The sequence below is a fragment of the Chaetodon auriga genome, chromosome 22, assembly GCF_051107435.1.
Source record: "Chaetodon auriga isolate fChaAug3 chromosome 22, fChaAug3.hap1, whole genome shotgun sequence".
Lineage (NCBI taxonomy): Eukaryota > Metazoa > Chordata > Actinopteri > Chaetodontiformes > Chaetodontidae > Chaetodon > Chaetodon auriga.
In genome coordinates, this window is record NC_135095.1 from 11678339 (window position 1) to 11703938 (window position 25600).

Here is a 25600-nt window from a genome sequence, read left to right on the forward strand (position 1 = left end):
TCTCTTTAATCATATTTTATCAATAAGGAGGTCAAGGGGTGAGATGCAGAGTTTTGAGTGAAATCAGAGGTCGCATAAAGCCGTCATAGTTCCATATTATACACGGTTCTGCAGTTTCAGCTCAGCAATCTGACGGCACAAAGACATGGATGCTTAATTCTCACAGAGGAGCCAGTGATATCCAGTTGCCATAGTTTTTTTCTGCTATTTATATGCTTCCATGTCGTCAACAGCTGTGGCCAGAGGCATTATGCTTTTGGGCTGTCTGTACGCCCATCCCATTCACGTGAATATGATATCTCAGAAACGCCTTGAAGGAATTTCTTCAAAATCCATCGTTCAACCCCATAACTCAGGAACAACAGCCAAACAAAGTTAGTGATTAGTTCATGGACACAGTGGAGTGTTTAGTAGTAAAAAAAAAAAAAAAAAGCCAGATGTTTGCCTCATTAGTTAGTTGAGACAAAAACAGGTAAAGGATGGAATTAAATTCATCAGGAAGCCAGGACCACAACTCCAAATGAAAGATAGTATCTGTGTCATGTGTAAATAGGCAACTCTTTGTTAAGTCCTTTGCAACATTAAGCTTAAAGTGACATTATGCCAAATCCATTAGTGCTACTGTCAAATTTTTAGTAATGGCTGACCATTTGTTTCCAAAACATATAAGACACACTTTTGTACACATACAGCACTAATGATGAGGTAATTATGAGGTCTAAAATGTCCCTGGTACAAAAAAGGACAAATCAAATAAATAGTTCAGTCTGTCTTACTTGAGCTTACATAAGACATCTCTTTAAAATACATGCAGTGGCCCTGTAATGTACACCCTGTGTTGTTTGCTGTTGGGAATTGCTATTGGTTCCAGCTGCCATTAGAAACAGTTACAGTGCTCTTAAAGCAAGGGATTCATCTTAAGATCATTTTTTCTTTTTTCCTGACACACCAGCTCACACACAGAGACACAAACATACAGCATTGTATGTCAGTGTTCTCCCGTTGTATCTCTGTTTCCCCATTTTCACAGTGTTGTGCTCCGGTCTCGCTCCACTGGACATTAACCAGGGGTGGAATGATGGAGCAATTCTCAACACACGCGCAAACACACACGCTCATTCACAGACGGGGCTTTTCCAGCGCTCTGCGGTGAGATAGAGCGGTGTGTTTGGTTGTGATAGGAGCAATGCAACCAAATCAACATGGAGACAGAGCAAGAGAGGCCGATAGCGAGAGAGAGAGAGAGAGAGAGAGAGAGAGAGAGAGAGGCTGAGGGGTTTTCTTATTTGTCTTATTCTTATTTGGAGAAACTTGCTCTTTACAAGATTTTGGACATTGAAAAAATGGAAGTAATTTTGTTTCACAAGTCTTAAATCAATATTTCTTGGTGATTCCAGTGTAAATACTGTATTGCTATTGGTTTTCACTTACCAGAGTTGGCATCAGACGCTGGTCTGAGGAGCTGAAAACAAGTATTGGTACTGCTTATGCTACTTATTGTAAGTATTGAATTAAAAACATAAAATCTATCGCCAGCCATAGAATTTGCCTTCCAAATGTGTAAACATCAGGTAATGTTTCTGCCTGAGGAGCTGAAACTACTTATGTTTCAAACATTTTGTCATTTAAAGTTTAAAAAAATCACTCAGCTTCATTTCTCACACTTCCATGGCTGTTGGCCCATCCTGCATCATATCTGAGGAGACCATATGTCAACACAGTGGGATTCACACACATGCACATCTGTGAGCACATACACACTCACACACTGTTTGATCTCAGTAGGTAAAGAGCTAGGAGGCGAAATGCAGTCCCCTCTCACACACAGCACATATCCCACATTGTCACTGCCTGTGTGTGTGTGTGTGTGTGTGTGTGTGTGGTTTGTGTGTTTTCATGCTGCTGGAGTGAGTCCTGGTTAAAATTGCCACTTTTACAGCGAGGATTTTGTGTTAAAGGTATGACACTTAGTTTAGTTAGTGTGTTTCTGTTTGTGCTTGTTCATGATTGGCTCTAATATTTTGTGTGTCTATTTGTCCTTAAGGTTCCTGCCTGCTTGTGTGCTCTGTATGCTCAATCATCAGCCGGCAATCTTAACCTTGTGGCCATGAAAATGTAGGATTGACTGTAGCATCTGGCGGCGCAGGGCGACCACAAGTTTATAGGCATTGATCGTGTACAGTGGGCCTGCACCATTACGTGGCTGCTCAGTTTTTTTCTCCATGTGAGGCTACGTGGCCCTCCAAAGGGTAACAGGCAATGTGACAAAGAGCAACCTTGTGAGTGATTTCAGATTGCACATTAAAATAAATCAATGAAATCGATGCGTATCCCTGATCCTGCAATTAAAATGATCTGATGAATTAATTTAGTAGCAGTTAAAATACGCTACACTTAAACCCTGCATAGCCAACTGCATTATCACTTGGCAAAACTCAGCATGCAGACAGTGAAACCAATCATCTATGTGTAATGTAGACAAGACCGAATCTCTGTAAGAGGTACAAATCCCCACTCTGCTCTGCCTATGTGACATGTTGCCTCCATATAACCATGTATTTCAGCAGGCTGTGGCTGTTTTTGTGCACTGATTGTACTGATGTTGAGGATTTTTTTCAGGCATTCTGTTATTGCCTCATGCTCTGTGATATGGAAGACAGGGAGTCCTGGGAATGCTATAATTGGACTTTCTGGAGTCTCATTTGGCTAACCACTGTGTGCAAAGTCTCCAGCTGGTCATTCAGAGCACATTTACAGTCGGTTCATTCTCAGGAAGAGGATGATTGGTCGATTCAGGTGATGTCTCTGGCAGGATGTGGCTCTTTATTTATTTGTCTCTGTGGTTTCTCAGTTACTTCACCCCTTTCGCTCATCCCACTACTTCTGCATGTTCCTGTTATGCAGTCAGGATAATTGATTGGGAACACAGAGAGCAGAGAAGGAGACTGAGTGTGAGATGGGAGAGGCAGAAGGAGAAATACAGATGGACAAAAAAGGAGAATGAAGAGAAAGAAAGCAAGGAGAGATGTCGATATGGACAGAAAAGGGGATGTAGGAAGAGTGAGAGGAGGAGAGGGTAGTGAAAGAAAGAATGTGCTAGCAAGCACAGCTTCACTCGTCTGACTGGGTCTAGAGGAAAGCATTCTGATGATGAAAAGAGAGAATGATGGGGAGATTATCTGCTTATTTTGTCTGAAAAACGGTTTAAAAACCCAAGGGGATTCAATTTACAATGTTGTGAGATAGAAGTAAAAGTAAAGCTGCAAAGCCTGACACTGGTGAAGTTGAGACATTCTTGGTGTGTTCATTTGATAAATTCCTTAAAAAGATGAACCAATCGTTACGTTTTTTTGTTAATTAATTCTCTGCTGATCCACTCCATCACCTGTCTTAATAGTATGATGTCACTAAATGAGTATTAACAACACAGTCATACACAAAAGAGGCTGACGTAATCCAGCATCATGCAGACCAGTTTGTTCATCTTGTTATTCAGTCCTGTAGTTGACTTAACAAATGAGCGCAATATAATGCAACATCAAAATATTTCATATTGAGCTAGGATGGGAAGATGCTTGTAAACTGATGAATGAGTTATTTTTAATATACTATCTTAATATACTACTGTGTGTAGTATATTGTCATTATTTACCGCCTTTCAGTCTCTCTCTCTTCCTTACAAGTCACAACAGCACCATCAACCCAAGAGGCATATTAGATGACTCACACATGCACGCACGCACACACACACAAACACACACACATACACACGCACTCCGTACCATGAGTCATGCAATGAGTTACAGAGTATAGTAATCTATCTTGTCCTGTCAGTTTAGCGAGCAGCTACTCTGATCTTGATGCACTACAGTGATCTGTGTGTTTGTGTATCACTTCACTCTGTCTTGATTTGTGCCTCCACTTGTGTGTCTGTCTGCATGTGTAAATCTGTGTGTGTGTGACAGAGAGAGTGTGCACACGTGTGAACGAGTGAGTGTGTGTGTTCAGATGAATGCATGGCTGTCAGAGTGTGTTCGTGGTTGTGTGGGGTGGCCGAGCAGCATCTGTCTCCGCGCGGTGAAGCAGGAGGCAGGAGAAGTCGTGATAAGTCAGCACACACACACAGAGACACACACTGACAAACATCAGCATTTCACACTGGAGAGGGAGGAAAAAGAGATGGAGGGATGAGTGAAAACAGAAGAACAAAGTGATATTTCTCTACTCTTTCACCTTGGCTTGTTCATTTTCTTCCTATGTACAGTTTATACAGTACCTTGCTCTCTTTTTCTTCCTGCCATCTCCTGCTTTCTTTCTCTCCTTCTGCTCTCTCAAGGGTACCAGTTGCCTTCCCCTCAGACACAAACTAGCATACACACACACACACACACACACACACACACACACACACACACACACACACACATGTTTATGCACACACTCACTAACTCACACACCCTGGCTGTCTCTTTGAGATGATTTATGCTCCTGTGTTTTATTATTTTTAGACCAATTACTCTGTTACTTTCTCTCTCCCTCTCCTCTGTCTATATCTTTCTTTCTCTCACCATTCCTTTCTAAATATTGTCTCAACTTCTCCACATCTCAGTGTGTATTTGCAGACAATTTCAGATGTTTATTTTATCTTCCATATGGGTGTCCTCTCCTTGTACAAAAAACAGGCAGGTCAGGTTGACTCTTAACTTGGCTCCGTGGGTGTTGGACAGGGTTTGTTTTAGGCCTCTGTAAGGCCTGTTATAGACCTGTCCAGGGTGTTTTCCAGTCTTCCTCCCAGTGCATCCTCAGACTGACGAGGCTTCAAGCCTCGTAACCTAGATCAGGGGAAGCAGATGAATAAAGTGAATGAATGAATTATTAATTTAGAAAAATAAAAAGCTTGATGCTGGCCCAGTTACTGTCTGTGTGCAAGGATGATGTTTGTTGACAGGGAGGCTGAATCCGGAGTTAGACAGATTACAGGTTTCTGTGTGTGGAAGTGAAAGAAATTGATAGAGGAAGAAAGAAATAGCGTGTGACATTTTGTACGTGAGATAAAGAGAAATCGAGATAGCATGTGACGCATCTGTGTGTGTAGCAAGTTAGCATAGTTAGCAGTCTTTCAGTGAGATTTGTTGATCTGTACTGTGAGTTCCAGTAGGGTGCTCTGAGTTCTGTCACTTAACAATTACCCTGCTCTTTTGTTCTTTCTCTGTCTCTGGGTCCTAACACACCAAATCAATCTCAAAAAATAGAAGAAAGAGGGCAGCTAATTAAACACTTCGCATCTTTTCATATTAAGTCTTCCCCTAGAAGACTGCAGCCAATATGTGCTTCACATACACACCGATTGTGTGTCAGGGCTTTTGTCACATGCATACAAATGCACTCCACATGTCAACCTCTTCCTTCCTTCCTTCCTTCCTTCCTTCCTTCCTTCCTTCTTTTCTTACTTTGTTTCTTCTTTATCTGGTAGCTACTGTGTCTGTTGCCAGGAAACAGGAGTTTTTTTCTTTCTCTTTGTGTAAACTTCAATATTCAAAATGCTGGGGGAAGCAAAAGACAAATGGAAGAAGAAAAGAAATGGATTTAATAAGGCAGTGTCCACATTGATGCAGAAGAACTGCAAAACATGGTTTGCTTTTACAATATTTTCAGTCTAAAGTAGCATTCAGGCTGTGCACAATGTGGATGTGTTGGGTGCAAAAGTACACAGTAGGCTTTGACTGTGTGTCTGTGAGTGTGTGTGCATGAATCCTAATCACTGTTTGAGGTGATCCATCTTCCTTTCAAGGGCCAGAGGGCACTGATGACCATAATGCAATTGTTCTGTTCTTTCTTTCTCTCATACACACACATGTACACGCACAGTGTAATCCTTAATCAAAGATAATCCGAGTCCAGAGGCCCCTGCATTGCATGTTAAATCTGTTAATGAGCCTTGTGTTGAATGCGTGCTGCTGGCATGTTCATAGCATGTTTCCAACATGTCTGGATTTGTTGCCTTTCAGCAACATGATCAAACCAAAGTGACTCCAAAGCAGTGTGGCAAAGGACAGGCCAAGTCCAAAGCACAGATCCTTGAGAAGTTGTGTGGTGTCCTTGAGATCACCTGTCAGTCATAGGGATGGGAATAAACTACTGTCAATGAGTCTACTGATGTCAATAAACTACTGCTACTCTTACAAGAAGGAGTCATGGAGGAAGGCTGAAAACCTGTGTAGGCCTACTTGTTTTCCACACAGACACCTGATCAGGAATCAATAAGGAAAGCAATAAAGAATCAGACCAATAAGCAGAAGTTGCCAGTAGTGATGGCTCCTAGATTTCTTGTGTGTCTCAAGGTAGAGTTTATTCGTTTGTCAGGCAGTGTATAATATTGGCTGCAATGCCACCTGAATACACACTATTGCTGAAGGCTCAATATCTTCAGTATTCATAATTACAGGTGTATTGCACAGACCTTTGTATGTGTCAGATTGCACTCTTGTCTTGTGTTATCTTTTATTAATGCAGGACATGTTAATTAAGCACTCAAGTTCTATTTCGGTGACGTATCCCAGTACAACCATTGAACTAGGTGGATTTTAAAGCAGAGTTGTTCTTGTGTCAGAACCACTGAGTCTAATTTAACTCAAATAGAAATATTGTTTGACCCTTGCATTTATAATCTGCCCTGTTCCTTTTTCTTCACATTTATTTATCCTTCATTTATGCTTTGCCTCACCATGCAAAGAGAGTGAGTGGAGAGAGAAGAAAATGCTTTTCCATCTCACAGAGCCCAGGGCAGCTGACAAAGATGACGGACAGTATATCAGGCTATACAGCACAAGGTGCTATCAGAGTTTAACATTGCTTTGAGAAGCTATCTCAACAGAACTTCAAAGCAGGTGTTGAGAAAAGAGTTGCTCATTCATTTTGCCCACCCACTTTAGAAATGTAAGTACACTCTTTAACCTCTAGGCTCTCCTCTCCTCTCCTTGTCTCTCTTGAGTGACTATAAAAATCTGATAGCTTGATGTCCTTAGCGAAGGGCAGAAGATAGAGAGTTTCAGGTTCCCTGTCTTTATGGCTGTTAGCTGGGGAGAGTCAAGATTAAGTACTGAGACAGTGACCTGAGAGCTGCTGTTTTTCACTCTTGTGGATTTCACATCAAAGGATAATTTGACATTATTAATCTACAGCTGCTCTCTTGAGCATTGTCAGCTTTGATTATAAGTCTGTATTCATCTCCATGCTGTAGCAATTACAACAATAGAAAAAATACCGACCAATTTTTGCTCACTGACCCAAAGCCTAACCTCAAATTTCAGGCTCCATCAGAAAGTCTATTAAACCATCATCGAAGGAAAATCATACAAAGACCGTAATTATGAAGAGCTGTTTACCCTTTTGCATCTACTGCACATCCCACAGCTCTTAAATGTGTCTCAGCCCCATCATAGGATGGTTAATCCACTGCCAAACTGCAAATGTTTTTCCGACCAGGTATTGCCTGATACTGTAGATGTTGTATTGTAGGCAGTGTGCCAAAGGCTTGTGCAGGGTGACAGAGTGGCACATTAAAGTTCAATACTAACATGTGGCAAGTGGTAAGTAAGCGTACTGTATGACATCGATCACTGCAACGGGCACAAGCATACAATTTCACTCATATAGAAGAGCACACACTGTTGCACACGCGCAAACAACACATTGGTATACACATGTGCACATGCAGACACACAATTGGAAGTCTGGATGCTGACAGAAGAGTAGTAATTAGGACTTTGTGCTGTGGATATTCTTGGTACAATACTGATCAGTGTCATCCATTAGTGTGTGTGAGAGAGAGAGGGAGGGAAAGTCTGCCGCCGCCGCTGCTGCAGCCCACAGTTTCCATGGTAACGTTGGAACCCATCTTGGTCTCTATGGTAACTTCTGGTTGGCGCCCACAGAGAAAGAGCGAGAGATGAGGGGAAGAAAGAGAGGAGTGGAAGTGAGGGATGAGAGCGAGGCAGAAAGGGAGAGGGACAACAGGAGTGGGGAGAGGAGACGTTAAAAGCGTGCGAGACAGAAGAAGAACGAGTTTAAGTAAACTTTGCTAAATGTCAAAAGGGGAGTTGACTTTTTTTTTTTTTGTCTGAGCCTGTAGTGTTGTTGAGTTACTGCCTCACATGGGCAAGTGGTTGGCTTCACTTAAGGAAGTGCTGGTTCAGATCCCAGAGTGTGATGTTTGTGTGAGTCCAACAGGGTGAGAAACACAAGACGTCCGACAAATAGACAGATAGTAAAGCAGCAAAAAGTCAAGACACCTTATCAAACCACTCTGTTTCTTCAGAATAATTATCACAATCCCTTGTTGCACATAGAAATAGTTTTCCCATCCAAACAAGTTCTGGTAGCCTTGGAGTTTGATAAAAATCTGGATAATTGTCTGATTGCTCGCGCTTCTTGACCCATCTGACTTCTCTGAAGTGATGTGGCCATGTTCCCAGATCTAGCTATTATCTTGGTGAGTACAGTGCAGTTATTAGAAATTGCAATAATTGCAAAAGATACACAATAAGTTGTGTGTGTGCTCTCAGTCCATTTGTCTAACAGCTACTGTACTTAATTTGTCTTTCCTTCTCCCTCACCACAGTTGCATCATTAGCTTGCTAATAGGATTTAGACTAGCGATGCACACAACTCCAGACCCTTGTGCTTCATCTCGCTGTGGTTGCTGCCTCTGAATAAATCATTATGGGATGTTGGCGGTGTGTTACTGTATAGTTGTGTAGAAAGGTTTCCTGTTGAAGCAGGAAAAAGTCTGATTCCTGTGCGGTTTGTTTCTGTTTACAAGGCTGTGAGGAACATTGTATTTGTATTTTGGACTTTAATTTTAAGATTAAATCAAAATCATTGTGTTGTACAACATTTGGTATTTTTCTCCATATTTTCTGAACTGCAAATACATGTATATGAACAAGTTGAATAAGCAGGAAGTTTGGAAATAAAAATGTTATCTTTGTTGTACCCCTGCTGTTTTGTGTTTTCATGCTTGAGTAATTGGTACATTCTGTGTTCATGGTGTTTTTTTTCTGTTCTTCTTGCTCTATTGAAAACTGCATGAAACAAACACACACACACACACACACACACACACACACACACACACACACACACACACCACTACAGACACTGTCTGTCTGTGGGTTTGTTTCAAACACAGCTTAATGGCTAATCCTGTTCTTGCAGCACACACACATAGAATGCAGAAGGTCACGGCGAATGGAAACATTGTCCGCTGTATGGTAGAATGTCGATACTATAATCTGATTGGCCTAGTTGATGGATCGGTGGTTTGGTTGACCTATCACAGTTAACTAAATTATTGCCCCCACATACTCACCTTTCTGTCATTCCGTCTGCCCTCTTCTTCTCTGACTCTGTCTTTTTCATCTGTCTCTCTTTCTCTCTCTGCCTCTCACCCGTCCTCCTCCTCCTCCTCCCTCTCAGTCTCTCATCTTTTCCCTCTCATTTCTTTCCAGTCACTAACCAGATTAGTCGAGCCCCTTATGGATTTTGCCCTTTATGGGTCTGTATGAACGGAAGGGAAGGAGGCGGAGAAGTGTATCTGTGTGTGTTTGTGTGCGTGTGTCAGGCCGAGCTGTTCCTACCAGATGTTTTTCTGTGTTTTATTCTTCTCAGCGCCGCACTGTCTGCCTGTCACCAACAGATACACAGCCTGGGTGTGTGTGTGTGTGTGTGTGTGTGTGTGTGTGTGTGTGTATGAGAGTGATGGAGAGCTTTTGTGTATTTGAGAGGGAGGATATGTGTGTATGCGTTTGTGAGATTAATTACTTCCGCATAGACTACTATTGCTCACTGTGTGGTGGAGGGTCTGTAGTACAAATGATGAATATACAAATATAGAAAAAATAAATTCTCCAGGCTCTGAAACTGACACACACAGGTTGAAAAAGAAGACAGGTGTTTAATGTGGAAATCTTCATCTTTATCTTTAAACTGCTTTCTTCTATGCCAGTAAAGCAGACTGGGTGGACTTGCATTGACATGAGAAGAGGTTAGAGAGACAGGGATGAGGAACAAAACAAGTTGAAGACAGCTCTCTGAGCAACCCGTCCAGGTGCAGAATCCCTGGCCTAAAAATCAACTTGCCTTTCAAGTTGTCCGTCTTTCAAAAAGTGCAAATCCTCCGTATTATAATTCAGTTCATTCCCTCCACTGTCAAGCTTCTTGAGCATTTCTAAGTGTGGGAAAAACACTCCCAAATCACAGTTTGTATGATAATCACATCATTCCGAACACAAAATCAAAGCATGATTCTTTTATCGGTATTCAGAAGTTGTAATGTGGCGTCTCATCTCGAGAATATAGCACTCTGAAAATCCAACTTAAATAAACACCTCAGTTCGTAGCAATTACCAACGTGACAGTGAAACCGCAGCTTTTTCACAAGCTATAAAAGACAGTTCATTTGAGTAAAGCACATCTGAATATCTCATAATCTCTTAGTCATGGTTTGACATTGTGTTTGCCATTTTCTAGAAATTATTCTTGCTTGTCAACGAATGCCAAAATAGATGGTAGATTTTGTCGTAGCTGACAATGGCCTCACTTTACAGTACAACAAAATGGGAAATAAACATCATATCAGTAATGAGCCGTGATTGATGGGAAAACATGAATTGAAATGTTGAAATATCATTCTCACAGTATGTTATTGCCCAGGAGCTTAAACTATTGGGATACATTTTTGTTTAATTGTATCAAAGGTTTATGTTTAATATTTAAAAATAGACTTAATAGTGGCAGTTACCAGTATGCTTTGATTTTGTGTCACTTTTCGTCATTGATAATCACCTTTAAAATAATTGTTATATGACAATGCACTGGTAAATACGTCTAAATACAAGGCCATTATGACATAAAACAGCCTACTAACTGAATTGCATCAGCTTTGGTAGCATCATTTGGGGATTCCTATCAGCTTTTGAAGCTATTTTGGTAAACTTGGACACATACAAAAGCTGCACCCCCCCCCCCCAGCCTCAGGTTTAGCTGATTCTTCCCAGGGATGGGACTTGGAGCCTGGAGAGACCTGGCCGGCCTTCTGTCCCAAACCTCTGGCCCTCTGTGAGTGTACATTCATGGGAAAACAGTGGGAACAGGAGGAGGAGCAGGGACTGAGATGGATGGATAGATTGATGGATGGAGCTAAATGTATTTTTAGATTAAAGAACTTCTATACCTCAGAGGGACCGAGAGAGAGGGCAGAGAGTATTTCTGAATATGGAATATTTTTGTTTTGTTTACACAGGAGCTTAATTGTTTTGCACCATTTTCTTGATCTCATTTCAGTAATGAACTTGAGAAAAAATTAGAAAGCAGATATGACGGATGATTAGGTGGATGATGAATTGTTTCTCTCTCTCTCTCTCTCTCTCTCTCTCTCCCTCTCTCTCTCTCTCTCTCTATCCCTGTCAAGGCCATTTCAGGACATTTCCCATGACCCCCCTAGGCAGGGGTCCTCACTATGACAACAATCTCCAAGGAACTCCGTAGTACAAGAGTTACTTGTGTGTGTGTGTGTGTGTGTGTGTGTGTGTGTGTGTGTGTGTGTGTGTGTGTGTGTGTGCACATTCTTCACACATGCATTCATCTCTTCAGACCTCTTCAGACAGGAAGAGAGTCACTTTGGTTAAATAATCAAAATGCTTTGATTGTGTACACGATTACAAGTTAGACAAATACATGTTCACACATAAATAATCAAACACACACGCACACACGCACACACACCAGAAGCCACATAAACAGTATCAGAGCATCTTGGTCTGGCTGATAAAGTCACAGGAGTAAGCAGACAGCACTGTTGGTACTCACAAGTCACACACAGGGTCTTTAGACTTGATGTGATTCTACAGTAAAGAATGCCATGATTATGAATAAATGACTTTCTATATTTTTTATGTATGATTTGTTTGTGGAATTTTCAAAACCAAAACAACAACAATACTGTACTTAAACCCTCTCATGTAGCCGTGAGGGTTTGAGTGAAAGTGACAAAAGGATGGTAGTGACAGAAAAAGGTGCAATTACAAATCTGTCTGCAGCTTCAGCACCACAGACAGCGCCATGGAATTATCAATACACAGCAAGGCTACTGATAATTGGTGGTCGGGGCCATGCACTGAGCTAAGTCAGACGAAGGATCAATGAATCAGGCAGAGTAGACATATTCACCTAAACAAGCCCACTGCCCCTGCACTCTTTCTGCTACTAGGGGATGGAGAGGGGGGTGGCAGGTTAACAAGGGGGATGCATTTTGGTCATTTTGCAAAGTAGGGGGGGTGGCATCCCCCTCAAATCACCTACTGCTCACATTTATGACTGAGTAAATTAGATAAAGGAAAAGATTCTGTAGAATGAGGCAAATATTGGCAGAGGTAAAAATGATATTAAGACATGAGACTAGTATCACCAATATAAGCACAAGAAAATACATATGCATGAAAACAAATAGAACAAAAAAAGCATCAAAATACATTAAATATACAAGACATTTTGGAGACAATAACATACTAGACATACTGTGGGCTACTGGCATGGGGAAAACAGGACTTGGCCAGGAGGTGCAGGATGTTGGTACAGAACACAGGGTCGTTCAGCCAATGGGGGCAGCATCCAGCTGGAGGGACCTGACATGTCCTAAGATGGGTAGCCAGATTTTAGAAAATGTTACGTTAGAGCCATGAAGGGAATGTTTAATTTTTTCTGATTTCACCAACAAAAGGGAATCCTTTATCCAATGTTAATGAGAGAGGGGATGAGGCATCTTCTACTGGATCAGAATAATACACCTCACTAGCATTGTGAGAAAAGCAACAAGTTTCTAAGAAGATTATTACCTATCAAAAGGAAAACAGATCTACTGCAAACAATTGAAGAATTTTGAATGGATGTTTGGTGTTCTCTCATTCGATTGTCTCATTATAAGATATCCTGTTAATAGTATTTGCCCACATGTTAAACTTAGTCAGGTTTCCACAAACTTCACCAGATGCTTTTCTATAATCTCGTCTCTCTTTCATCTACTTTTTGATCCTTCTCTAATGCTTGTCCTCTGTCATACTGAGCCTGTCTACATTCCCGCAACATTGCTGCTCAGATGAATAAACGGACCTGTCTTGTGTGTGTGTTTCTACAGGAGCGCGTGGAGTATCTGTTCCTCATCATTTTCACGGTGGAGGCATTCCTGAAGGTAATAGCCTACGGCTTGCTCTTCCACCCCAACGCCTACCTGAGGAACGGCTGGAATTTGCTGGACTTCATCATCGTAGTCGTAGGGTGAGTGGACAGAGGCACACAGAAAAGATAAAAGCTGTGGAATGTTTTTTAATGGTCCTCTAAGTGAATCTGTGTAGTTTGATGGAGGGAATGACAAAGATAGCAAGTCCTGTGTAATTGCGATTGACTGTCTCTTCCCAGGGCTTTTAAAACATCTACCTGACACATTTTTAAACATCAGCACATCATTGCCAAATTAATCATAGTACCTTGCTATAATTACTGTCAACAAATGAAACTACAGCCAAGACAATTGGCAGCCTCTATCTAATGCCAGAGATACCCATAGTGCTGGATCACATTTCCCATGAACACCTTTGATTCTAGTAGCAACCACAAGGAAGGCTGACAGAGGAAATGTGACTTTGTTTGTCTACAGGAATAAAACTAATTTCTCAAACTATGTGGTATTTTGATATACAAGACACAATATAGTACACAACAACTTTTGCAAGAAGTTTTAACATGAAACAGTCCTCCTTCACGGTGAATCTGAATTAAATCTGCACTAAACTTTGGCCTACAGTGTATTGGTGAAGCCTAAACTGATTAGCTTGTTAGATGCTGATAGCAAAGCTCTGCTCTGTTTTTCTTTATCTGCAACTCAACATCATCGCCCATCTGCTAAACCCTCTGTGCCTGTGTGTGTGTGTGTGTGTGTGTGCATGCGTGTGTGTATATGTGTATATGCGCTTACCCTGCCTGCCAGCTGTGCTTTGCGTTCATTGTTGTGTTGAGGTAATGGCACAATAGCCAGTGGACCTGACAGTTACATTAATGCCATAAAAAACAGTCTAATTGACTGTGTGTGTGTGTGTGTGTGTGTGTGTGTGTGTGTGTAAGAGAAACAGACAGCAAAAAAGCACCCCTCAGCCTGAAGGAAGGCTCTGTGTGTGCACCAACAGACACACACACACACACACTCAGTAAGTCTTGTTCATCGCCAGTCAAGTGTTCACTCACATTACCCATCACTGACTGAGCATGGCTGGCTTCACCCCACAGACACACACACACACACACACACACACCCCATCGGCTGGCATCATGGTGCCAATGCCCATGGCATAAACACAACCTTTACCACTCTTATGCTGTTATCTACCCTCTCTGTCTGCCTCTCTCTCCCTTTCTGTCTCTATTTGAATCGTGGCGTTTATCGTGGCACAGACTTTAATTTAATTGTGCATCAAAACAGTATTCATTCCTTCAAGGAAATTATCTTTTGCCTTGCAACCCTGCCACAGGGAGGTCAGAGGGTCAAATACAAGCTGCATCTCCGGAATTGGCAGGGATCAGTGTCTTGCTCAAGGACACTTCTGGAGGGTTGGTGTTTGCTGTTTTGGGAGATTAAACCTGGATGGCCTCTCTCAACTTCCCCAGGGTTTTTAAATTTTTCCTGTCAAAACATGACCCTGTTACTTTTTTCTGTTTGACATGGCCAAAATGAGCATACTCAGTCTTCCTCCTTTGACACAGTAACAATCTAAAATTTTGAGCTCGTCACAGAAATGCTTAGACATGATGTCTCTTTGTAGAGGGAGCTGAAATCCTATAAAAAACACCAATTTGAAGGCATGATAATATGTTTAGTGTTTTCTGACATGTGACCTCTTGCTCTCCTCTTGCTGCACATAATGTCCTATAAGTAGAGATAAGAATCATAAAAGTGATCTTAATCCATGATCACAGTCTTTTCCCTGACCTCAGTCCAGCAGTGTTTCTTGCCTAAAGCTAACTGAACAATACCAGAGTAGAAAATGCTCATGTGAGATGTTACTGGAAAGCTTAAATGTGTCATTTTGGTTGATTGGTCAGCTCTGACTTACATCTATTTTGTCATATAGACATTAAAACATTGTGGTCATGACAAAGACAGAGAAAAATGAAAAAGATGCACACACTCTCTCCTTTCATTGCACACGCTCAAGAGGCACAGATCTAGGAAATGTTCAGCTGTGGCAGCACTGTATCTCTGTGTGTGCATGCATGAGTGCTTGTCTTTGTACCTGTGTGTGCCTAACTGCCAGCTTGCCTGTGTGTGTGTGTGTGTGTGTGTGTGTGTGTGTGTGTGTGTGTGTGTGTGTGTGTGTGTGTATAGATGAGAAGTGACAGAGTTCGCTCCCTCTGGAGTGTTCACCATATGGGTGAAAGAGCTTGTACCTGGTGCTGAGCAGCCAGAGGCACACACTCACGCACACACAGGCACATGCACATTCTCATGCACGCTCACATACACACAGATATCAGAGCCTATACTCTTGCTGACATGTACCTAAGAGTTTATTAGTGAAGGCTCAGTGAGCTAACAGGCTCTGTGCGTGCCTTTGTGTGTTTATGTATGTATGTGTACAATGTGAATAGGTACCACGTAGACTCTCTGTTTAGTTTCTACTTCACCTCTCTGTCCTCTCCCCGTCTCTTCTCTTTCCCCTCACATGTTTTATTCTGCTCTTTTTACATGTGCTAGTTTTATTCCTCTCTCCTCCTCTTTTTCCATTTGGTATCCTGGCTCCACTTTTGAAGTAGCGATGGTACAAATAGCTGTAGGATCATCACAAAAAAGAGAGTAAAGAGAGTGAAACCTCCAGGGAAATAAAAAAAAATGCATAGTACAATATTAAAGACAACTAGCATTGAAACATTTAGGCAATTAACCAATTAGATGATTGACAAAAACATAATCGTTTGTCGTGATTTCACAAGTTCCAGCCTCTCAAATAGAAGGGTTTGTTGTATTTGTATTTCATATTATGAACTAATATCTTTAGCTTTTGGGCAGGCAGAAAGAGCAATTTAAAACCGTCACCTTGGGCTACGGGAACTTTTGATGGAAATTTTTCCACTTAATGATGTTTTACAAATTAAAATAGAAATAGGTTGTTAAGAAATCTATAGATAGATTGAGAATTAATAGAGCTGCAGCTAATCGATTGCTTTATTAAATTAACTACCACCTATATCGACAATCGTTTAAGCGGTTGAAGTGATTAAATGTGTCTATCTCCTGGTTTCTTCACTGCTCCGTGATAGCTAACTAAATATCTTTGTGTTGTGGTCAAAACAAGACATTTGTGGATATCATCTAAGGCTTTGGGAAACACTGATTGACACTTTTCACCATTTTATAGACCAAACAACTAAGCAGTTAATCGAGAAAATAATCAACAGACTAATCAACAGTGAAAATAAAGATTAGTAGCAGCCCTAATAATCAACATAACCAGTTGCCAGCCTGTTGTGAATTTAGAATAATTCAGAGATGAATTCAGTGTTTTTAGTAGTATTGTGGTATTTTGATTACTATGAAACCACACAGCCTCTGTTATATTTATGAATATGCACTCTTTCTACTATCTTTAGCTGCGGATGTACACAAGCCATTATGTGGTGCTACGCTAAAAGGCTCTAATTATCATTTAACACCCCACCACGGCTAAACATGCTGATGGTGCAAAACCGGGGATCCTTGACATGCTTTTCAGACTCTGTTTCAAAGGCATGCTTTCCACAGAGGAAGAGAGAGAGTGAATCAAATTGAGAGGGAGGTAGTGCGAAATAGAGAGGCAGAGAGAGGGAGAGTAAGAGTGAGAGAGAGGGCGATATGTTTTGAGAGGTCTTTTCAAGTGGCCATTTCATCTGTGCTAATTGATAATTCCCCATGACTAACGCGCCGCTGACTGGCCTTTGAGCCGCGCTAGCTGGAAAATGGTATTGTATGGTGATTTCTAAAGGATCTCAGAGAGACAGAGAGAGGAGAGGAGAGTGATAAGCTCAGCTGGACGTACATAAATTCAAGCTTGTGAGCCACTCACTTTCAAAGAGACGTCTGTAAATAATTTCGTAGGGGATAATAGCCAACAAAAGGCAACAGCATAAAAACATATTTAGCATTCTTATTGAAGACTGTTTTTGCTCTGTCTAACTACTTTGTACTGTACAATATATGGTCAAAAGTAGGGTTGGGCGGTATGATGGTGTACCGCGCGACATCCTCCACTTTTCTCCAAAGGCTTTTTGTGAAAACTTTGAACCTGGCTACAGGGATTTTCATTATTATGTATTCTTATGTACTTTATATTGGTGATATGATATTTGTATTACAGCAGAGTTACAGGGAAGATAGTGTAACATCACACGGCAGTAAATATGTTCACTAGACAAAGTTATGAGCCCACACTGGCTTATAAAAACATTTTGGAGACACCCTCCTTCACTATGGACATGCACAGTGTTCTGTTGAGAAGACTGTCAAATCACTAAAGCCGAGTGTCTCACATTTCCTTATCTGTGAAAGACAGAAGGAACAGATGAAACACTGTCTATTGTTGTGTTGGAGAGCTAACTCATTAAGCTGTTTCATTTTCGACTGTTGAGTTTTCTCGAAGAAATGCCTTTGATTGGGAAACAGCGGTCCTCATCATTCCCTTTGCTTTTAAAATTTTGGTTCCAAATTAGACTGATGTCTAAATTTACAATGCTCTCACTGTTTTATAGTTTATGATAAAGCAGATGTAGATGGTTGAGTTTAGTATTGACAACAGTGGCAACAAAGGAAATGGAAAATAAGGCCATAATGACAACAGCTGCAGGTATTCATCACTATATTATATCTCTATATGCCTGTATCTCTTTTATTGTTTTCCTCTCTGTATGTGGAAATGGGATGTCAACCTGATGATGGCGTTTTTTGAAGTCATTTTCTTCCTTGCAGGTTATTCAGTGCGATCTTGGAGCAGGCCACCAAGGGGGATGGTGCAACTCCTATTGGAGGGAAGGCAGCAGGCTTCGATGTCAAGGCTCTGAGGGCATTCAGAGTACTCAGACCCCTCAGACTGGTCTCTGGAGTACCCAGTAAGTACTGAGAGCCGTGGAGGAGAAACAGAGAGAGAGAGAGAGAGAGAAAGAAAGATTAGAAACGGTGCTCTGAGGATCAGGTGTGAATTGTGATTGGCTGAGGCGGGGATGAAATGAACCACAGATTGGGGCTGATATTGCTGCTTGATGCCACACATCGACAAACAGTGGCACATAAACGCACACACATACGCATGCTCGCACACAGAGCCCTCTTGTCCTGTTGACAGATGCTCAGACGGTACGAGCAGTAGATGACTTGTCTGTCAGCCTGTCTGCGTTAGTGATGGCAGGAATCAATAATCCAACGTGCCAGAAGACTGAAAGGGATCAGATACCGTGGCTGAAGGCTGCGCGAGTGTGCGCACCTGTGTGTGTGTTACAGCTCTTGTGATTACAGTAGCAGGCAAATGCACAGGCTGCCAGTGCACAACCCACACTCGTGTCATTTGGTATAAAAGCATGAGCGCTGCAGTGCACAATATTTAGACTGAACCCTGTCCAACATCCTTGGACTGTGTATTGAACTGGTATCATGGCAACAGATCAGTAGCATGTTTGCTAGCTGATTATCACACTGACTGACAGACTTGTCTTTTTAAAGGCTTCCAGTGCCGTTGCTGCGTATGTGCTGTAGAATTTACAAAAGCAATGATCTGTAAATGAGCGTGCTTTGTTAAAAGTGTATATGTTCTAGATGTCAACTGATAGGAGGAACAAGGACTGTGTTATGTAATTTAATCAACAGATATCAGAACCAATCCTCAGTCATCATATTGCATTTACTTTCCCAAATTATGTGTGAATAATTGCACAACACTCAAATACAAATTGATAACAGGTCATTGTGATCAACACTTTAGCTGGAGGGTATATGTAGCATTTTCCTTTAAAGGTGTAACAGTGTGCTACATTCACAGTTCACAGGTTCGCTGTTGTTTTGCATATCGTCAGAGCTTATAGCTGCATGCAAAAAAGACATTTTCAATAAGTTCTTAATAAGCAACAAATCAAGCCGAACTTTTTTGCACTGTTTGTTTCATCAGTGTGAAGCGATCTGATAAGGTCTATATTTATATGCACCAAAGCACGCGTCTGAATTTATGACAAATTCATCAGTTAACTAAACCCACATTTTATCCCACAAAGATAAATATTTACATTTGGCTGTCTTTCATACTAATAAGCCTCCTCAGCACAATGTATTCCTATCACAGTTTTTGTGCGTTATTAGTATGCAGTGTTCTGAGCCTTTGTCCATCAAAGCATTCAGTCAGTGAACCGGAAAGTTGCATCGCCTATGAGCAAGATGTTTTGAAACTACCATGTGTTGTATTTTTTCTGAGGAACTCATTGAAGGCACTCTCTCTAAGTGGATGATCACATGCAAAAAGATTCTAAAAGCTTTAGAACGAATACAATAGTCAGTGTGAGTGCTTACATGGTAATTAACTTTTGCTATATGATGCACCACACAAGGCTTAACATTATTATAACTGACTGTTTCCATAGTACTTTTTTAATACTGTGTTTATGTGTTCTCAGCACTTCCTCTGTGTGTGTGTGTGTGTGTGTGTGTGTGTGTGTAACCTGCAGGTTTACAGGTAGTGTTGAACTCCATAATCAAAGCCATGGTTCCTCTGCTCCACATCGCCCTGCTGGTCCTCTTCGTCATCATCATCTATGCCATCATCGGCCTGGAGCTCTTCATGGGCAAGATGCACAAGACCTGCATAAACGACCACTTAGGTACACACACACACACGCGCGCGCACACACATGAACGCTCACACATATGCACATGCAAAGAGGGAGACAGAAAGAGAGAATATGTAGATTGTTGCGCACTGCTGCACATAGAAACATGCATGATCAAGCACATACAGTCACATATACTTCAATGCTCAGATAACTTCTGAAGCATGTATTCATCTGTGTGTGAAAACATGTATCAGTAAGCATATATTCACACAAATACCCACACTCACAACACAGGATACACAGGTGAATCTTTTCAGCTGAAATATCAAAGAAAGCTATACCGTCGCCTTTCAGCCTTGATGTTACGAAGGTAATGAGTCTGATTGGTTTGTGCACAGATCTTTGACTGCAGTAAGACATCACCCATCAGCCAACAAAGCAGGGAGAGAACAGAGCACACACCTAAACAGTTCAATAACCTCCATTAATTATTTAAACCATCACTCAGTTTTCGCGTATGAATGATTTGGGCAATAATTGACACAGCAGCCTCCATAAACGACTGAAATAGTTTTCAGTAAAGGCCCCTAGGTATAAATGGACTTGAGTGTTGTTATGGTGATGTTATAGGTCCCAGGGGAGGTATTAGCTTTACACTGGGTAAGTGCCGGTGGAATACTCTCTGTTATCCTATACATCACTCTGGAGAGCTTGTTTTGTATAATTAGTACAGCACTTTTTCACATTGATTTTTCGTTTTAATGGCTGCTGTGTTTAGTTTTAGTTTAATGGGTCCCCTTTAACCTTCTTTTAGATGTTGATTTTTTTTCTTTCTGATAAATTATTTTTAGATGTAGATGGATTTGTGAATTGTAAAGTGATTATTACATTTTTAGACCCAGCAACTATGGTGCAGTGTATTGTTCCCAGCTGCAATGACAAAGCATTCTGAATCACACCTCTGACTGGCCTCTACACCGCAGCAACTGACAGAAAAAAAAGGTTTCTTAGAGACAAAATTGAGGTAATAAAATCCATGGTCATAACATAAACCTGCAGTATCGTTAAAAAGGAGACCCTGTTGTTTCTGTGTTGAAAAGAACTGAGGTTATCATTAAAAGAAAACTTTGAAAAGAAACTTTTGCAGGAAACCAGCAGCTGATCCCGCCAAGACTCAGCTTCGTGTGGGTCAGAAAGATACTGTATGAAAAACTCTCTCTTCCTCCTGTCTCTTTTCTCACAGCCACCATTGCGGAGGAAAAGCCGGCACCGTGTGCACCTGACGGAGCTTATGGCCGTCACTGTATGCGTAACGGAACAGTGTGCAAAATGGGATGGGAGGGCCCAAACGACGGCATCACCAACTTTGACAACTTTGCCTTTGCTATGTTGACGGTGTTCCAGTGTATAACCATGGAGGGCTGGACGGATGTGTTGTATTGGGTGAGTCGGACGCCACAACTGTGTCTTTATGTGTGTGTGTGGAGTGAGTGACTGCTTGGTGTGTGTGTGTGTGTGTAGCCACTGTACCATATCTGTAACATCAGTGCAACATGAGTGCCTTAGAGGAAAGCATATAAAGAAACAACACAAACGCTTCTGTCAGAAAGGCAGGTGTGCGCCTAAAGACACACAGATTGTGTGTGTGTGTGTGCGTGCGCGCGTGCGTGTGTGTGGGTGTGTGTGTGTGTGTGTGCATATGCGTGTTAGCTCATATCTCAGGCTAAATCGATGCAGACAATGCACTGTGTAATTGAAGGCGCTGATTCATTTGAAACGTGTGGCGACTCCTGATGTTTGATTCAAGTGTCAAGTGAACACACACACACACACACAGAGACGCGGAGGAACACGAAGGCACAAAAAGTATCCCTTCCTCAGTAAATGGCCGGAAGCATAGGTAGCCCCGTCCAGCTAAATAAACCAATAGATTAGTCTGTGCTGCTGATCAATATTAGGGAAGGTTCAATCAAACTCCCACATGTGCTTCCTTTAGAAAGCGTTTGATTTAAACCTCTGCAGTGGAGGTACGGCTTTACACACAGATTATGATATTGATGATGTCCTGATAAAAATGGGTGGTAAGGGCTCACGTGGCAGTGACTGAAATGTCCTCTATTTGCTTGCACATTGTGGTCTGCCCCCCCGCGAAGCCCTCACGTGGTACAGATGAGTTAGGGTTTGTAGGGATTTTCAAAACATCACTTTTCACCTGAATTTCTGCATTAAATGTGTTGCCGTACAATGAAATTGTGCTGTTTTCCAGCTATCAGGTAGCCCTGATTTATGCTTTCATTATATCCAGTTCACAGAGCTAAGCATCCCTTTCTCTGGTATTTAAATCCCTGGTGATCTTTTAAAAGCCCAGAAGGCGATTGAACAACACTTACCGCATTTATGACAGTATTTCTTTTCCAGAATCCTCAAAGACTCTTCTGTTAGTCTTGATGTGAAAATAATCTGTCTATAATCAGTGAAAACATTTTTATCCTGTATCTAGATTTTCTTATCCAAAACAAAAGATGCCAGCCAGAAGTGATATATTTCCTTACTTGTTGTGTGCATATTGTTATTTATGAACATTTTTAAGTATAATATAGATAAGCATACCTGATAATAAATCTTTTTTCAGCCGAGCAGTGAGATATCGTATGTCACTTTCAGCAACTGCCTTTGTTTGAATTAAGAGATCTGTCGGCAATTGAGAGATTATTTTCATTCAGACGGATAGAAGAGTCTTTGAGAAACAGATTTTGAGCTCTGTGACAAGAATGTAAGAATATAACATGAGAGGGACATCACAATACTAAAGTAATGAATGAATCATTTGATTAACAGTTACACTGGTGAAAAGGTGTGTCTGAATCGGTCAGTTGTCTGAGCATTAGTGGGATCTTATGGTACATACAAGCAGGTGTGTGTGTGTGTGTGTCTGAGTGTGTCTGAGTGCATGTACTGTATGCACATGGAGCAGAGAGCTTACTAGCTCCACACCCCTGCTGCAACTACCCTGTCTTCTGCAACCTCCTGCACACACACACACACACACGCACACACACACACACGTTTGGAGACATTCATTTCTTGAAGACATACCATAACCACTGCTTGTTTGGGGACTTGCGTTTTGTTCCCATAAGGACGGTGAGTCCCCACATTGTGACTTTGTAAACAGATGAGTGTGTAATACACATTCACACACACACATAACCTCCGTTAAATCATATAATTTCCTTATTATGAGAGCGCTTGTGTAGCCAGCTCTCTTTATAATGAATGGGACCTACTTATTAGTACAAATGATAGTGGAAAGTAATTCAGACAACTCCAAGTCTTTCATTTAGTTTGGGCCATGCATTTCCGTAGTTTTCACTGCCGCACATTTTCGGGAATGTAGATTAATGATACCCAACCTCTGCTGCTCTCGTAGCAAATGAACCCTCTCTCCTCTCCTCTGTTATCTCCCTTTTTTGTCTCTCTCTATTTAACTTAACTTAATGTTGTCATCAACCGAATTTACGTGCAGATTAATAATCAGAAAATTCTGTTTGATTGAATCGTGGATACTGAGCTGGTCAGACATCAGCTTGTCTACATCATCTCCCATTTAAAGCCCAAATAATGATCTGTCTCTGTTTAGGCAGCCTTTAATACAGTATCCAGATGAGTATGTGGCATGTTTCCCTGCAACTGAATATCCTGACACAAGTCCGCTTGGATTTTTTTGTGTCACGTGCCGTAAATCCTCTAGAACAGAACTGGTTTGCATGAATACTTGCAGAGTCACAGCATCTAAATTTGTTTCCCGTAAAGGCCCATCCACCTTTCCAAGAAATGATTTCTGAAGGGATTGCATAACTGTGTAAACACACAATTTGAATAAGAGATAAGGTTTCTCATTGAGTTACAAAAGCAGTTCAGGGTTGTTTTGTGTGTTCCTAATTGTGGATCGTCAAGCACCTGCTCTCCAGCAGACAGACATGCAGGCAGACAAAAGGCTTTAAACACAAACTTAATCATACAGTACTGCCACTCTTGCTTCGCCAGGTCTTTCTGCTGCTCTTTCCAACATGCACCGCTCTGTTCTTGTTTCCTGCTCTGGTCTTTTCCTTCTTTCTTTGCCTCTCTAACACACTTTCTTTCTGTCCTTGACCTCTGCTTCCCCCACTCACTCACTGCTTTATTCTGTCCATGTCAATCTTCTCAAAACCCCTTTTCTGCCACACTTTTTCTTCCTTCCTCGTTCTTCTCATCCCTGTCTTTTTTGCACCTCCTTATCTTTCCTCTCTTGTTAATCCCCCTCTTCTCTCCTTCTCCTTCTCTCCTCTTTCTCTTTGCCTCTCTCAGATGCAGGATGCTATGGGCTATGAGCTGCCGTGGGTCTATTTTGTGTCTCTCGTCATCTTCGGCTCCTTTTTCGTTCTCAATCTCGTTCTGGGGGTGTTGAGCGGGTAAGAGGTTGTGCTGTTTTCATGTGTGTACAAATGCCCATGTGTGCGTGTGTGTGTTTTGTGATGTGACAGTACAGTATACATTGTTTTAGATGTGATAAATGACCATGTAACAAGACTCCCTGGACCAGACATGTAGAGTCCAAATGAGGATCCAGTGAAGCATTGAAGAGTGCAATCAAATGGAAATAATTCATGTTTGGCCGCCATATAAAGCACAAGATTGTGCATTATTATGTGTGCTGTTATCAGGGTTTGTACAAAGTCTTGAATGTTTGGAAACTGCTATGACAGCCTCATGCCGGCAGTCCACCGGTAGAAGTAGAGCTTTCGTTTTATATGGTTCGTAGTCCTCTCCAGTCGAGGGAAGATGAACTGACGATCACTGAACTGAGCAAAATCTCCTGCTCTCTCTCCATTCTGTTCCACTCAATCAATCCTTTGTCACAAAGGCGGAGCGAAACACACACATACAGTACACACAGGAGAAGCAGTGACGTACCCTCTGTCGAGCTGTTCTGTTCACGTCAGTTGACCTCAGGGGGCCGCATCCAGTCCATGACCTGCCTGTGATGGACAGGTGGACACACAAACAGACCTCCCAGACTTGCTGGACTCACCTCTTTTGTCCAGCGCAGGTTTAATTACTTTATATTTATTGTCTTTCTTTTAGTTAAGTGGGTTGTTTTTGTTCAGTCCAGGCTATTTTTAAGCACTACATATGAAGACCGGTCTTGCGTGTATTCATGTGTGTTGGTTTCCATATGTGTGAGTCTCATGTGTAAATTAGCATGCTTACATTGTTAGTGTATGTGCAGACACGTGCTGTGTCTGCGTGTGTATGTTTTGTTTCAACAAATGCTGCTGCGGCAGGCGAGCTGGGTGCTGTTTTACCCGGCTCTGCCAAGTCACGCTGTTTCGGTACAAGCACCACCCGGCCTGTAGGGACACACTGGGGTATTAATAATTCACCCCTCAGGTCAGCCGTGGAGGTGGAACGCTAAAAAAAACGAGAGTGGAGTCTGGAGGAGACATGGCATTAAAGATGGAAATTATGGGATGGCAGGCTGCACTGAACAGAGAACATAATTTTTTGTAAATGTTCATAAAAACGTCAGAGTTACCCGATATAAATAATTTGATCGGGAGTTTAAAACAGTATAACAATGAGGATGACCATAACAACAATAATGAGAATGATAAGATAATGATGAGTTTTCAAAATTACACCCAAAATAAAAACAATAAAACATGCAGGA

The 25600-nt window shown here is 41.6% G+C and overlaps 1 protein-coding gene across 12 annotated transcripts in view; it reads left to right on the plus strand.

The window, feature by feature from the left end:
- cacna1c (calcium channel, voltage-dependent, L type, alpha 1C subunit) overlaps positions 1-25600 on the plus strand; it is a 176736-nt gene that overhangs the window by 97348 nt on the left and 53788 nt on the right. For 9 of the 12 annotated variants that reach the window (XM_076722869.1, XM_076722874.1, XM_076722870.1 and 6 more), the window contains exons 4-8: positions 13193-13332; positions 18047-18186; positions 19786-19938; positions 21134-21333; positions 24238-24341. In XM_076722869.1, the coding sequence (XP_076578984.1) occupies positions 13193-13332; positions 18047-18186; positions 19786-19938; positions 21134-21333; positions 24238-24341 (737 nt within the window). The remainder of the gene's footprint in view (positions 1-13192; positions 13333-18046; positions 18187-19785; positions 19939-21133; positions 21334-24237; positions 24342-25600) is intronic. The other 3 variants (XM_076722880.1, XM_076722872.1, XM_076722879.1) reach the window with 1 other exon arrangement.